The sequence below is a fragment of the Vavraia culicis genome, assembly GCF_000192795.1.
Source record: "Vavraia culicis subsp. floridensis unplaced genomic scaffold supercont1.78, whole genome shotgun sequence".
NCBI classification, from domain to species: domain Eukaryota; kingdom Fungi; phylum Microsporidia; family Pleistophoridae; genus Vavraia; species Vavraia culicis.
In genome coordinates this window covers 1-14,742 of record NW_007360681.1, presented here as the reverse complement: position 1 = coordinate 14,742, position 14,742 = coordinate 1, and the positions used below count along the sequence as shown (strand labels likewise).

General features: G+C 36.5%; 6 protein-coding genes across 6 annotated transcripts; 3 read left to right on the top strand and 3 right to left on the bottom strand.

Moving 5' to 3' along the window:
- Positions 1-482: 482 nt before the first annotated feature.
- On the bottom strand, positions 483-1,307 carry VCUG_02584 (CMGC/CDK/CDK5 protein kinase). The gene has a single exon (XM_008077401.1). It carries the CDS (start codon positions 1,288-1,290, stop codon positions 514-516), a length of 777 nt encoding a protein of 258 aa, XP_008075592.1. The 5' UTR covers positions 1,291-1,307; the 3' UTR covers positions 483-513.
- A 1,993-nt stretch (positions 1,308-3,300) lies between these two features.
- On the top strand, positions 3,301-4,704 carry VCUG_02583 (uncharacterized protein; the record flags this gene model as incomplete). Its single annotated transcript, XM_008077400.1, has 1 exon — positions 3,301-4,704. One exon carries the CDS (start codon positions 3,301-3,303, stop codon positions 4,702-4,704), a length of 1,404 nt encoding a protein of 467 aa, XP_008075591.1.
- A 921-nt stretch (positions 4,705-5,625) lies between these two features.
- VCUG_02582 (atypical/ABC1/ABC1-C protein kinase) lies at positions 5,626-7,260 on the top strand (the record flags this gene model as incomplete). Its single annotated transcript, XM_008077399.1, has 1 exon — positions 5,626-7,260. The coding sequence occupies one exon, from the start codon at positions 5,626-5,628 to the stop codon at positions 7,252-7,254; it is 1,629 nt and encodes a 542-aa protein (XP_008075590.1). The 3' UTR covers positions 7,255-7,260.
- Positions 7,261-7,965: 705 nt separating this feature from the next.
- VCUG_02581 (uncharacterized protein) lies at positions 7,966-10,069 on the bottom strand. The gene has a single exon (XM_008077398.1). The coding sequence runs from the start codon at positions 10,042-10,044 to the stop codon at positions 8,263-8,265; it is 1,782 nt and encodes a 593-aa protein (XP_008075589.1). The 5' UTR covers positions 10,045-10,069; the 3' UTR covers positions 7,966-8,262.
- Positions 10,070-10,752: 683 nt separating this feature from the next.
- On the bottom strand, positions 10,753-12,174 carry VCUG_02580 (uncharacterized protein; the record flags this gene model as incomplete). Its single annotated transcript, XM_008077397.1, has 1 exon — positions 10,753-12,174. One exon carries the CDS (start codon positions 12,172-12,174, stop codon positions 10,777-10,779), a length of 1,398 nt encoding a protein of 465 aa, XP_008075588.1. The 3' UTR covers positions 10,753-10,776.
- A 1,013-nt stretch (positions 12,175-13,187) lies between these two features.
- Positions 13,188-14,564, top strand: VCUG_02851 (uncharacterized protein; the record flags this gene model as incomplete). Its single annotated transcript, XM_008077396.1, has 1 exon — positions 13,188-14,564. A coding segment is annotated over one exon (1,056 nt), but the record flags the coding sequence as incomplete, so codon positions are not given.
- Between the last annotated feature and the right edge of the window lie 178 nt (positions 14,565-14,742).

Sequence of the window (14,742 nt, the reverse complement as noted above, 5' to 3'; positions counted from 1 at the left end):
AAAAAAATTGGGTGATCTACCAAAAAACATAGAAAAGCATGAAAGTATTTTTGTGATAAAACGCTCATGTACACATTAAGATACGATTGCTGGTTTACCAAAAGTGCATAGCAAATGAAAACGCTGTAAGCAAAATAGAACAATAATCAAAGGAAAAAAAATTTATTCGACGAATGACAAATTTCTGAACCATTTACAAATTAAATGATGTCATCAATGTTAGAATAAGCATTTTTGAACCGTGGGATATCGTAAACCGTTTGAGGAGTACTCAATATGTGAGCACACCATAACCTTAGTGCCCGTCCAATTTGGATTGAAGTAACGACCGAATAGTGAAGAGTAAGTGAGGACGAAGACATTTATTCAAGCTATACTGGTGGTTATATTTTAACAAATCTTTTTTGTTTACACACCTAATATTTCAAATAACGTTCTCGTTCACGATCGATCAGCGCAACAGGTAGATATCAATAACAGATTGGTTATTATATTTTATTTACATTCTCAGGTTTAAATTCCTAACATTATTTCAATTTCGTATGCACTCAGTCTCTGATTCACATTCATATCTAAGCATCCCATGATAATCTCGACATAGAATGCGTTACCAGTGCCCAACACATCAATAAGGTACTCAAAAAAGCGCTTTCTATGACCAACTGCATTGTGAATGATGGCCAGCTGCTCATTTGAACTATTCCCTTTGAATAACACGCATCCCGTCAGCATTTCAAAGAGTATACAGCCAACACTCCACATATCCACGAAATAGTTGTAATCCTGCATGTTAGAGAGAAGCTCTGGCGAGCGGTACCACAGCGTGACAACCTCAGACGATAAAACCGGAATAGTTACGGCAAGTGAACGCGCAAGACCAAAATCTGCAATTTTTACCTGTCTTTTTGAGTTAACTAGAATGTTTTGTGGTTTTAAATCTCTGTGCACGACCTTCATAGCATGTATATACGATACACCTTTGACAACCTGTTCGAAGAGATCCATAGAAAAGCCATAGTGAGTTATAAATGCGTTCAGATCAAAATCCATGTACTCAAAAACTAGCGTTAAAAAACTGGGCGTGTGCACCACCTCCACCAAAATGATAATATTTGGATGATGTAAGGTTTTTAGAATGGATATCTCGCGCAAGGCCGTACTGGGTGTCCCTTCCTCTTCGAATAGACGTATCTTTTTTAATGCGAACCGATTATTGTTCTGGTCGACGGCTTCGTATACTTTTGAATAGGTGCCAGAGCCGAGAAACCGTTTTTGTATGTACGTGACCATGAAAGGGCGGTTCTAAACAAAATCGTTTTAATGGCATGTCCGTGTGACAAGAGCTACAACAATGATTATAGCACTACTATTGGTTAGGAAACACCCGAATATCCAATAACATGCACTTCCCGTGATTGATTACGTGGTAGATAACACTAGCAAATTCAATTTGAAATGCGACATATGAACCTACCATACTGGAAAACAAAAGTGTGACTAGAGGCAATACTTAAATGAAAATCTGATGCGCAAGGCTAATCACATAGTTGTTTCTGATTGGAGTATTTCCAGTCAAAGGATCTGTAACTAGAGCAAATTAAATGAGGTATCAAATCGAGTTTAGTGAATTAATTATTTACAGGATTTATAAAATAATAAGACATTTTAGTTATTTTTGGCAGTGAAGAATGTGTCAAGCTTACCGTATTTTACGTTAAACATTTTCGTTTAAATACTTACAGCTCATCTATAAACGCAATTCGAAGCAATACTATCCTTTGTTCCTTTTCTCCATGTATGAACATTTCCTTATCGAACAATTTAGAAAAATATTTTTAGAAAAATGTACTAATCTAAAACTACAACTTTAACAATAAAAATGATGTATTAGTACAAGTACAGCTCATTAAATTCAAGCAAATAAATGGTTCACCTCTTACAATATCCAAAAATGAATACTTGGTAAGATTTCCTGCGGTTGTTGACTCTACCTTATTTCTCGGAAAAAGCCATGATATACGGTTCGCTGAGTGGAATACACAAGAACGGCCAACATGGTAATACTCATGGTTAATGAATTGGTATATCGTGGCCAGTGTCACATCAGAATCCGAAATTGATGCGAACATGTCCATCATGCACACAGGAAACGTATTCAATTAGTGCAACATTGAGAGATATATTGTTAATAGGTCTGAGAATATTCTATGAGATGGGTTAGCTGTCCTATCTTCTTTCACGAGAGAGAGTACAAACTTATCACCACGAGGAAGCTCATTCTTTCTGTATGCGCGTCATCATGCCTATATTGCCATAAAAGAAATGCTTTGAAGAATACATAATCTGGTGCCAACCCAGAGCTGAGGTTTTTTACATGTACTTGGTAGTTAAAAAAAAAGAATTCTGTAAATTTTTCATGTCTCAGCATAGTGAAACCGGAAGAAGACTCGCTTTCTTTAAACAATCGGATACAAGATAATGATGCGTATGACGTGTATAATCACATGTCAATAGCAATCAAATATGACAGTTCTATCAAGACGGTCTGATCGAAAAATTCACTTGCAAATCACGACTCGGGCAACCTTCTTAATAAATCTAAGTGCAGAGTTAGCAATAATGTAAAATGAGAGTACAAGAATGAAGAAGGTAACAGCATGATTAAAAAATACCGTAATAGGAGTTTTTAGTTGAATGCTTAATAATGTCTGTTCTAAGCACGTGTTGAACATTTAGCATGTGAAGAGATTTAATCGGGTTATTTAAGATCAGAGAGAAGTGTTTCTGAAACTATTTGATCATACGCAGTCTATTGATGTTTTTAATAGTTCCCTCCTGTTCCTTGTAGTTTTAGTCATCATCATGTGATAAATAGCCAAGAAAGCAGTGGTACATTTTATTTTGTGGTTGCAGGTCTAACAAAATTGCTAAAAATATGTGAATTATGTTCGATTAATGTAAAACTTACATAAATTAGAAAAGAAAAGCATTTTGCACTAATCATAATGGAGAGACATTTGTTTAATACATATTTGTCACCGTGTTGAAGGCTTTAATCGATTGTGTCGTGTGCTTGGATGCTAGACTGGTGTTCCTACGAGCATATGCATTAAAATAGGACTGAAATAGAGTTGTTGTTGTTGCACACTGCTACTTAGCATCTCTTTGAATGATGTGATAGCGCAAAAAAATAGTTTAAAGCAATTTTAATGTTAAAAATATCATTTACAGAGAATTTCTGACCTTTTAATTTATCATACGAGTTTTAGAGTTGTCGATCATTTACTGACTAAAAAGTCGATGACATTTATTGTTCGACTGTATTTTATTATTTCACCCAGTCTTGAATCACCTGTGATGCTACCTGTACTGTTTTGTGTGGTTAGCGTTTTATATTGTAACCGTGACGATGATAGAAGAACAATTTGCTCAAATGAAAATGGCGGCGCATTGTCTGAACAACTGGACTATCACCATTTAAACGTAGGGATAAAATATCAGAAACGCGATCAATCTGAAGTTTGTGTGGAAGAACAACACATTACATTATTTAATGAGTTGAGAACTCTTGCTCAGTTAAATAGTCGCCAGAACACTGATGTGAAAAAAAAATTAGACTCAATAGCGCATTTAGTGCATTTCTTTTGTTCCAACCTGGATAAAAACTTAGGAAAAAGTGTCAATGAGGGGAGTAATTCTGGTGTAAGCGAACAACAGACCTGTATATTTAAGATGAATGCGGCCAGTCTATTTGTGATCGACAAAGAAGCTGAGAACATGAACAAAGAACTATTGGAACGTGTAAAGCTCACTTTATTCGGGTATCTGATGAAATTAATTATCCCCTTTGGTGGAACTTTCATTGCAGGAAAAGAGGAAGTTGAGATACACGGGACATATTTTTTGCTTATTGGTGTGCAAAAGGAGCTTCAAATTGTGATCCGTAAGTTGATTAGTTCATCCTGTGAACCTAGAACTGATCAGAATTACCTTAAAATTCCTACAAATGAGCTTGATTGTAATACAAATTCGAAAAATAGTCTTCTAGCACAACCTTACAATAATTTAACAAGGACGAAGCACCAAACATACCCGTTTATCCTGAACAATCAAGAAGGTGAATTGGCCAAAGTAACTACGAACTGCAACGGGCCGAGTAACCTGATTTTCATTTTTGATCCTCAAAAACCGACAATTTACATTTGTGCTAGTGAGATGATTTTGATTATTGATGCAAAAAACTTAGACGATGATCGGTTAGTGCTTTTAAAGTCATCGGTTAAAAATTTATTCAGCCAGTCAATACCAATGTGTGATAAAGATCGTCTGAATATTGTTGATATATTATTGAGGATGCCACTAAATGAGCTTGAAAATGCAGAGGCAGATACAGAATCGTGCTGTCAGATCGAAGATCGAGGTGCCGCGAAAGAGCTAGAAGAATGGGAAGAATTTGAAGAGTTTTCGTCTTATACGGCTGAGAATCCCCAACATGGTGATGATAAAGGAGGTTATACCACTACCCCGACCGGTTTGGATGATAACGCTTGCTATAACAAATTATTCGGGCAAACATATATACTGAGAGATGACTTTGTACCAAAAGAACGAGGAATTTCGAAAGCAAACCATACAAGAAAGACGAATGCTATGAACTCTTACGGTAATTTCTTGGGTCATAGTACTCCAATGATGCGCACATGAGAATTTATGATGCATCATATTATGAGTTAACCTTGGATGTGACCGATAGCAACGTGCAGGGGTAAATTTCTTCTTATGGATAGTCCATGATCGGTTTTATTGTGCAAATTAGCTGGTTCAACATAGTAGTTCACGATATATCGGTCAAGGTTGCACATTTATGTTTCATTTAATTAGTGAATGATTTATAATTAAAATTGGTACGCTACTAGATTTTTGTCTGTTTCATGCCAATAAATGGCATGATTTCGCTTTCAATTTCTACACAGTGACCACACACCAATGAATTTGGGAATGCACAAAAAACAAGATAATTATCGTTTGATACAACACATCAGCGATTCTTAGGAAACGGCGAGTAATAGAAGAAGAAAAATAGTGCACTTATGCCTGGTTATATGTGATTTAAGTTTGTATGAAAGAATATACGAATGTTTTCATAGACCAGCTACTTCCAGAACCACTAATGGATGGCATATTGGTGTTTCTTATCTTCCGTTTACTCCTGTACATAGATATATCTCTACTAACAATTGATGGTTGCACAGGATTTTTCGCATTTTTATACGGTGATGTTCAAACTAAGTAAATGAATGTTAAACCATAGTCGTAAATGGTGAACACGATGTAGAAGAGATGTGAAATCAGATTCAGCAGGAGAATGAGTGACACTATAAAGTAACTATTGGTATATGCTCTACTTCATGGGGATATTGCAGCCTAAGTCAGATCTTTAACACGATATGTTGATGTTGAGGTTAAAATAGGTTTGTACTCAGATACCTTGGCATAGGTATTACCGTGATATGTGACAAATACGTTTTGAAACAGACGATTAGCTCATAGCTGAATACACCACAGCTAATGCTGACCAATGGAACGATTTCCGTCCAGACACTTCTTAGCCCTTGAAGACTTTCGATGTTCGCATCTATTTTCATTCACGAATTGTATAGCTGTCCAAATTACAGGTATGGCTATAATCCACCGCGAAAATTTCCTATAAGTGACCAGCTCTGTCGCTTATTCCGATTGTCGTATTCGGTTATTCCACCAATCCTCACATATCCGCTTCCAAAAATGGTTTATTACAGAAGTATTTACAACTTCTTCGCGAACAACGGTTATGTTGTTATGAAAATCGGGCAATGGCTTGCCACGAGATCAGATTTATTGCCCATTGGCTTGTGCAAAGTACTGAGTACTTTGCACAGTGAGGCACCGGTGCACCCCTTTGCTGATACGCTAAAAATTCTTGAGGATGAAATGTATGATACATCGCTATTCCATTTCGTTAACCATAGCCCAATTGGCTCTGGGTCTGTTGCACAAGTGTATAAAGTGATTTTGAACGACGAACCACGGAACTTTTCTCCATTTTTTCAGAGATTCTTCCTCAATTTCATTCAGATTTTTGTTCCAACCCGTATGGGATCGACTGATATTAGGCTTGAGGCCACAAAGAAGCGTATGGCAAGGATCAAGAAGTCTGGCAACCGAACATTTGCCATTAAAGTTATTCATCCAAATACGATCAGGGATGTTTACTTAGATTGCCAAATTATTACAAATATTGCCAGTATTATAGGTAGAATCCCCGCATTCTCTTGTTTAAATGTAAACGAGCAGGCATTGCACTTCCAAAATGAAATTTTTAAACAAATCGATCTTACTGAAGAGGAGCGCAATATGAAAGTCATGAGACATTTAATTCACTATGATGAGAATGTTCTTGTAGCTGAGCCGATTACGGCAACCAAAAACGTGTTAATTATGGAATACCTCGAAGGTTATCCAATAACATCACATTTTTTGAGTACTCAAAATGAAGCTGAAAAAAACTATTGTATCAGAACCGCTGGTGTGTTTCAACGGAGTGTGAAAAACTTGTCCGACAAGTTGTCTAAGATCAGCTTGTCTGGAGGTAACAATGCCGTTTCTGGCCCATTACAGCAAGAAAAATTTTCCTTAGCAACCACGGCGCTGTCATTTTTTGTAAAATCGCTTTTTTACAACAGATTTATCCATACGGATCTTCATCCAGGCAATGTAGCTATTTCCAAATCAAATAAGCTTATAATATACGATTTAGGACTTACCAAGCTCCTATCGGATGTTGAATACACAAACTTTGTTGATTTATTTTGTTCGTTGTTCATTGAGAGAAATGGATTGGTGGTGGGAGATTTGTTGGTTGAAAGATTAGCCTGCAACAAAGGTGTCGATAAAAAGGAGTTCCGGGTGGAGATCAACGAATTAATCAGTCATTATTTTGAGCAAGTTTATAATATAAAAGAATGCGAAAATATGAACGAAAAATACGCATTGACAAAAGAGTATGCATTTAAAGCAGTGCGGCTGTTTAATAAGTATAATGTAAAAATCGACTACAAATACAACCATTTATTCCTAACAGCTTTTTGTTTCGATGGTATACTGCGACAGCTGCAGCCTGATGGTGCCTTTTACAATGACTTGAGCCGATTACTGTGGAAATTTGGACCAACAACGTACCTTCTAAGGCGATATATCTTAAGTAAAAAGCTCTGATCGAGTGTGTTTTTTTGTGTAGCGAGTCGCTGTTTGTTACGTTAATTTAATCTCCAGGAGGTGTGGAATGCGGATTACAACTGTATTCCGGCAAATATTTCAGTTATAACACACTTATGTTTAATTACTAGAAGAAAGTTACGGTCAGACAGTAACGTTAATTACTGATTAACTAAATTTTTAGGAGAAAAAGAAGAACAAAATCAATGTAAACAAACGATGTTGCACATACCGCATTCATGTAGGAAGCGTGTTATAGTTATCATAATGAACTTGTATAGTAAAACTATCGAGTGATCCAGTTTTTACTAAATATAATAAAAACATAATTACTTCCATATCACTGTGACATAGACCCGATGATGATAGTAGCAATCTGTTATGAATAGTACAAAAAACATGTTGTGATCACATGGATGCGTGCAGTAGTAGAGAGCCATCTAGTTCATAATTCGTTATGGTCCAGTGCCAACTACTCCTGAGTTTATAGCTCACGTTAAGTGGAGCTTCGTGTATCACTAATTTGGCGCCACTTAAGAATGAAATATCATATCAATACACTAAGTACCATTTTTATAATATATCACAAGGTGTATAATTGTTAAAATGTTGCCTTCCCATGTCAGATCAGTACAAAACATCCTTTTGCGACAATAGTTATAACCATGGGAAGGTGTTTAGGCGGCAGGGATCAGATGTGTAGAACAGGAGATAAAAATAAGGATATTAACAAATAAATAATCGGATCATATGCATGTTTTCGAATACATGATGATTACTAATTGCATTTTTATTCATGATCAACCTGGCATGGTTCTCGATAGATCCTGTGCTGAATTAAGCATATTTCGTACATAACTCGGATGTTCCGCGTGTCACGGAAGATTTATTTGTATGATGATGTTTTTGAGATTAAGAATCGCGTAAATTTGTCATATTATAACGATTCGTGTATGCTAACCAGATATAGGTGATAAAATACCTTGTTATTAAGACACATCCACTGAATTAGTTAGCACCATACATATCCATGAACAGCTCATCGTTAACGCTACAATCATCGATTTTTACAGGCATGTCTATTGGCAGATATTCAATTTCTAGCTTGGTAAGATAATCTATGAGATATTGCATGAACATAGTGTGTCTTTTCCATCGGTAAAGTCCTATCTGGAAGTTTGTTACATGTGTGATGTAAATTACCAATTTGATTTTGTTACTATTCTCAATGTTAACAATGTTGCACGTTATTTTCAAATAGTCATCTTTGTGCTTTTTAACTAAATTTCTTAACTTTTTCTTCAGCTCATCAACTTTTTGCACGGGTGTATTGGAAGCTATAATTACAAAAATCTCCCATTTTTGTCTTTTACTTCTTCTATAATTCTTGGTAATATGATTAGCTAGCCATTTGTTGCTTATTGAAATTATTTCGCCATTCCATTTCTGTAACATCGTGTTGTAAATATTCATTTGCTGAACCATATGGGTATCACCGCGAATCACCACACGGTCCCCCGAGTCGAACGGATGCGAATATATGATAAAGATGAAGGAGGTAAGTGGTTCCTTCAAAATCGCAAGAAAGCCGAACAACAGTATTGGTGTGGGAATCCTTATGTAGGGAATTGTCATCTTCAATATAAGGGGCGACAAGCTAAGAATGATGATTACAATTATAATTGCTGAAAACGTGGTAAGCACTTTCGTTAAATGTTTATAATACCCTATTGAGGAGTACAGATTATCTCTTTCAACGTTAACTTGCCTGATATTCAACCTGAAATGTTCGTAGGACACATCACCTTGAATGCCATGTGAGACCATTCGATAAATAGTTATTGCATCTTTCAATTTAAAACGCTTTCTGAGCGAATGCAGCGTGACCACCCCAAAGAGACTTGTGTCATAGTTCCGCTCAGCATGCTTTTCCTCATCAAGTATAGTTCTAAACCGATACTTCTTCGCTATTAATGCCAACTCGCTGCTCGGAAGCTGTTTTATGGTCTTGAAGCTCTCGAGATGCGAAAGCTTTGGGACCCTTGTGATTGTTTTCAACATCCTAAGACCCTGTTGACTGACTACATCGAATTCTCTATCGTTTCGAGCTCTATAGTATGACTGTTCGGTACAAAATTCAGAAGTCTCATCAACTATATCTTCAGCAATTGCATTTCGGTTCAAACCAAGAACATCTGCCAGCTCATCCCTGTTAAGATCTCTGGGCAGTTCTTTTCTGATTCGACCTGGTTCAGTTTTTCCTGACCAACGTCTAAAAGCTACTTCGGGGTCTAAAGGCGTAGGGCTGCCTCGTTTCCAAAAGGTCTTTATCGTTTCTTGATGTGTACCTAGCGCATCCTCATTAATTACACCCAGCTCGAATAGTACGTACTTCTCGAAATCCACGATATATTTCATAACACCGCTACTAAGTCGTTTACAGTACATGTCTTTCGCGTACTCAACCATATATGCCCTATATATGTCCACAATTGCTATAAGTGCTAGAACCACGAAGCACATAACATAACTTTCGAACGGTTTGATCACATTTACAGCAACGATGATTGAAATGACGCAGTAATATTTGACTATTCTTGAAAACACCCGGTAGAAAATATGTATGGTGAGCTCATTGATCATGCAACTAAATACATATGGTGAGACAAGTCCGAATATTACAATGCCACAGAATGACACAATCTTCTCATCCGACATATAAAAAGCAAATATCGAGACGGTATGCAAAGCAATCAACGTCAACGTAAGAATTGTAAGATACATTTCCATTTCTCTCAAAAAGGGTGAACGTTTATAATTGATTCTTAAAAGAGGGTAAAATCATTCCTTATGTTTAATCGTTAATAACGACCAAATGTCTGTGTGGCATAGATATAGCAACATGGAATTTTTACATTTTTTATCTAACATCAACCATTTTTTCACAACTGTGTAAACGATTATCTGCTGTGTATACATTAGATAAAAGTCTTTTGACAATATATTATTTCTACTTAGGATCAAACGTGTTATGTAGAAGTTCTGGCATCAAAAGTTGTCGGTGCCATGACAGGTACTGATGTTCTGTAAGAGTTTGTTTAGGGCGAGAAGTCTATGATATGTTAAATAAATGAACATTCGTGTAAAAAAAACCATTCGAGATAGCAGTACGCCTCGGTAAGTCGTTTAGTTGATGCAAACGTCTTGACAAAATAGACTCTTTACCAAAAGTCAGACCAGCTATCAGTTGCTGAATGTACTATCAAAACACATGCACTCCTCTATTTTGTCGGATCCAGCTCAATCACTGGTCGTTGTCCATGAAGAAATTCAGTGCATTTGCCACGTAACAACCCAGTATACATGTTAGCTCCTGAACAGCGTTCACAGAATTATTAAGACAAAACCACCGTATCGCAATGTATTATTCGAAATAACACGCAGATATGCTATGTAGTCAGGTATACATCCCATAAAATTATAAAACAAAAAAATGAATGAAACTTTGAACTACTTTAATAACTAGCAAGCAATTTCGATCGAACCGTCTGATGTAAAGCTATACCATATTATATCAGAATCTTTGTCTTTGCAAACCACCTCTGAACCTATTTCAATAGATTTCGTAGCATCATCCACAACAAAACCAAGAAATCCTGTTGAGCTGAACTTGTACTTTGTTTCACGTTCGTTCTTGCCGTTGGTTGACCGACGCTTGTAGTTATATTCACTCAAATTATATGGTGATAATGAAATATATCCGAAGGATACAACTCGGAAATATTCCATTAATGTAGTCTTAAAAACAAGATTTCCTTTAGATTCAAAATACACGTATGATTGGTCGAAATCGTCTGACGAAAACTTCTTTGACCTATAAAGATCATCTAGGAATGTATCCAGTGTCTTTTTTGTTCCCTGAACATTGATGTCGCCGCTTGAGTTAAAATCGTACCAAGGTGTAAAAATCTTTTCGTTAAATGACTCGGGTTTAGTATCAATACTAGTTTGTGATACGTAGAATCGGATTTGACCATCTGATTCAAATTCGGAAGAGAAATTTTCATTGGATTGCACCAAGCTTGATACCTTGCTTCGAACAACATGGTCCATCTGTGTATTAAAGGTCTCATACCGCCTTGTTATATTGCTCTTAAGATAAGTAAATTCGTTCGAAAGATAATCCTGACAATCATTTTCAAATTTAGCTAACACGCTAGCGAGGTTATTCGACAGGCACTCAACCTTCTTTTCCTCGTCAGCAGTCTTTGAGATGCTTGGTTCTGTTCGAAGTATTTGCTCGTTCAGCTCTTTCAATTGTTCCAGAGTTGATCCAAATGCTTCTTTAATATTTTTGTCCAGTGTTTTTACAAGATTGGGATCGGCAGCCTGCAATTCGTCTGCCTTATTGACTTCTGGCGTTTGATCTTGTTTAATACTGTGCTGAACATTAATTTTTCCCTTCATTTCGTTTTCCAAACCATCGGTCTTGCCAACATTGAAGTGATTGTTAGCTCTAACACGAATGTCAAAATAGTTATTGATTGCAGGCATATGCTTCTCAACAACGGAGATAGATATTCCAGGATGGCTACTATTATCTTTGAGAACAGTAGATAATTCTTTACCATAGTCTTCCAGTTTTTTTTTCAGTTGTTTAACAATATATTCCCTCTCATTACCCAAATCAGAAAGAATATTTTGGTGCATCAAGCTAGTAAAAACCTTCAATCCTCCGGTTATCTCATTCGAGAACTTGCTTTGCCAGCAAATCTTCTTTTGTAGTTCGATCAGTCGCGGATCATCTGTGGATTTTGGAAAATAACCATTATCTGTTTCTTTTTGAGCTATTAATGGTTCAGCATTACATTTTAATAAACATATTATTATGCTTGTGATAAAAGTGTTTACAAGTATCATATTGTCGTCTTCATCGCTGCTTTTAAAGCTTTTAATGATAAATTATTCTTGAGAATATATATCCTGTTTCGTGGATGTTGATAGATTACAAGTAATCATACTATATTAAGAAATAAAAATCTATCAGATGGTACAAAAATTCGATCGCACAAGTATTGATTTTTATCTGTTAAACAAAAGCTCAGATAAATGACAATATTGTTCAAAATAGGTAAATTGAAACGAAATGATATACAAGATACGTGCAGTATCCCAATATGACTGCTTAAACTTTGCTTACTCTAAACATTGTAAAGTATATTTTGTAGCTCATTTGGTATGCCGGCTAAATATACACTTTAATGGTCTTCTAACATATGATTGAATTTTAAAAATAGTCGGACAATCTGTATTCTTAACTGTTGTCATCAGATCTTCGTCATATAAATAAAAAGACAACTTGGAAGCTGATTGATCAGTTCTGTGAAATAAATTATTTGATCCTTCGAGAAAAATACAAAATTTTGTTTCATGTATTTGCGCTGAATAAAAGACCTAAAGTTTTTGTACAACTCGATCTTTCTGAAACGCCCTCAATTGTTCTTCACTAACAACATCAAAATTACACGACCGCTGAATAGTAGCTAATTACCTAACCCTTACCATAGAATCTTAAACAATAGAAAAAACATAATACGACATATGAAAAGAAGAAAGTATCATTGAATGGATAGAGCATTTTTTCTGTTTTATAAACGGAAATAGCGCAGCTAGTCTTTAAATTTAAATAAAATATGCCAATCTACGATTTTCATATTTTTATGATGAATAATATATTTGATGATTGATTATCTAAAAAAATTTTGAGTCATTCAATTTTAAAACATTGTATATGTTTGTCAGCCTCATGAAAGTGTAGCTACACCCTATCTTGCTAACCTTAAATCTAAAAAACGTTAACATTATATCTTAGATTAAAACCGATGGATTATGTGTGAAGTCACATAAAAATTTCTTATTTTATCAGATATCCATTGTTATCGTGTTGGAACCATGTATACTATTTTTGCTGCCAGTTTTTAGGATATGAAGAAAATATATTTCGAAGCTATCGACTAAAATATCTACCTCAACATGATCAGCCACCATCATAAATCACTATAAGACTGCCTGTTCATCTGCCTGATGAGCAGAACGTTGTTTTCTAAGAGGGTATGGAGAGGGATGCTGTTGAGTCCGGCGCAAGCAGGCTCACACATCTTCTTGCACGGTTTCGACTCAATGAAGAGGATGAAGATGCCAGACAATATCTCTACACCGACATTCCATATCACTATGTGTACCAGAACAGCTGATGGGTATTGCGACAGCGGGGTGAGGACAAAGTCATTACAAGATTGTATGCGGTCAATCCAGAGGAAAAGGAGAGATTCTATCTGAGAATGCTCTTGCTCAATGTGAGAGGTGCAACGTCATTCGACGACTTAAGAAGTGCCAACAATGTTGTATATGGCACATTCGAGGAAGCAGCAAGGGCAAGAAATCTTCTGCAGGATGACAATGAATGGAAGAATGTGCTGAGCGAAGCTGCAATGACAGAGACATCTGACCACATCAGAAAGCTGCTCGCATACATCTGTGTGTTCAACAGACCGCATGATGCACTTGGGCTGTTCAACGACTATGTTAACGATATGTGCAATGACATCGTTAACAAGATATATGGTGATGTTACCAACATGGCTGACAGCGAAGATCTGACGAACAGAACTATACTCACAACAAACAACAATGTTGCAAAGGAAATCAATGACAGGGTCCTTGACTTGATGATCGGCAACGAAGTGACATACACGAGTGCAGACTCTATTGTCACAGAAGACAATGATGTTGTTGCGAACTATCCGCTAGAGTTTCTCAACAAGCAGCAGCCTTCAGGAATGCCACCGCACAAGTTAGTTCTAAAAAGGGGTGCGTTGATAATGCTATTGCGCAACCTTGATCCAGCCAATGGCCTGCTCAATGGCACACGCCCGGTGGTTGATGAGCTCCACACAAACTTTATCATAGCTACTATTGTAACCGGATCCAGGAAAGATAGCAAGGCAGTCATACTAAGGATCGACATGGCACCGAGCGAGACACAGCTGCCATTCATACTCAAGAGAAGACAGTTTCCGGTTCTTGTTTCGTTTGCGATGACAATCCACAAGTCACAGGGTCAGTCATTTGACAAGGTAGGTGTTTATCTGCACAGCCCAGTCTTTGTGCATGGTCAGTTGTACGTAGCTTTGTCGAGAGTGCGCTATGAAAACGGTCTAAGGGTATATGTTGCTGGCAATGGATGCCAAGGAAAGCGTGAGAATGATAAAGTATACACAAGAAATGTTGTGCATACTAAGCCATTATAATGAAAGTGATTTATTGATTCTGTAACTATGGAACAGTTAGTAATAAGAAATGACCTGATGTTTTAGTTACATTCAAAAGCGCTATTTTGGTATACTATCCATTCATCACCCATTGTGCAAACGAGATAGCGTATCTAGTGAATTATATTGAAATCGTGCAGTAATAAAATGCCAATAT

Coding starts and splice junctions, on each gene's coding strand:
- VCUG_02581 (XM_008077398.1), bottom strand. CDS start 10,044: ATGGAAATGTATCTTACAATTCTTACGTTGACGTTGATTGCTTTGCAT.
- VCUG_02584 (XM_008077401.1), bottom strand. CDS start 1,290: ATGGTCACGTACATACAAAAACGGTTTCTCGGCTCTGGCACCTATTCA.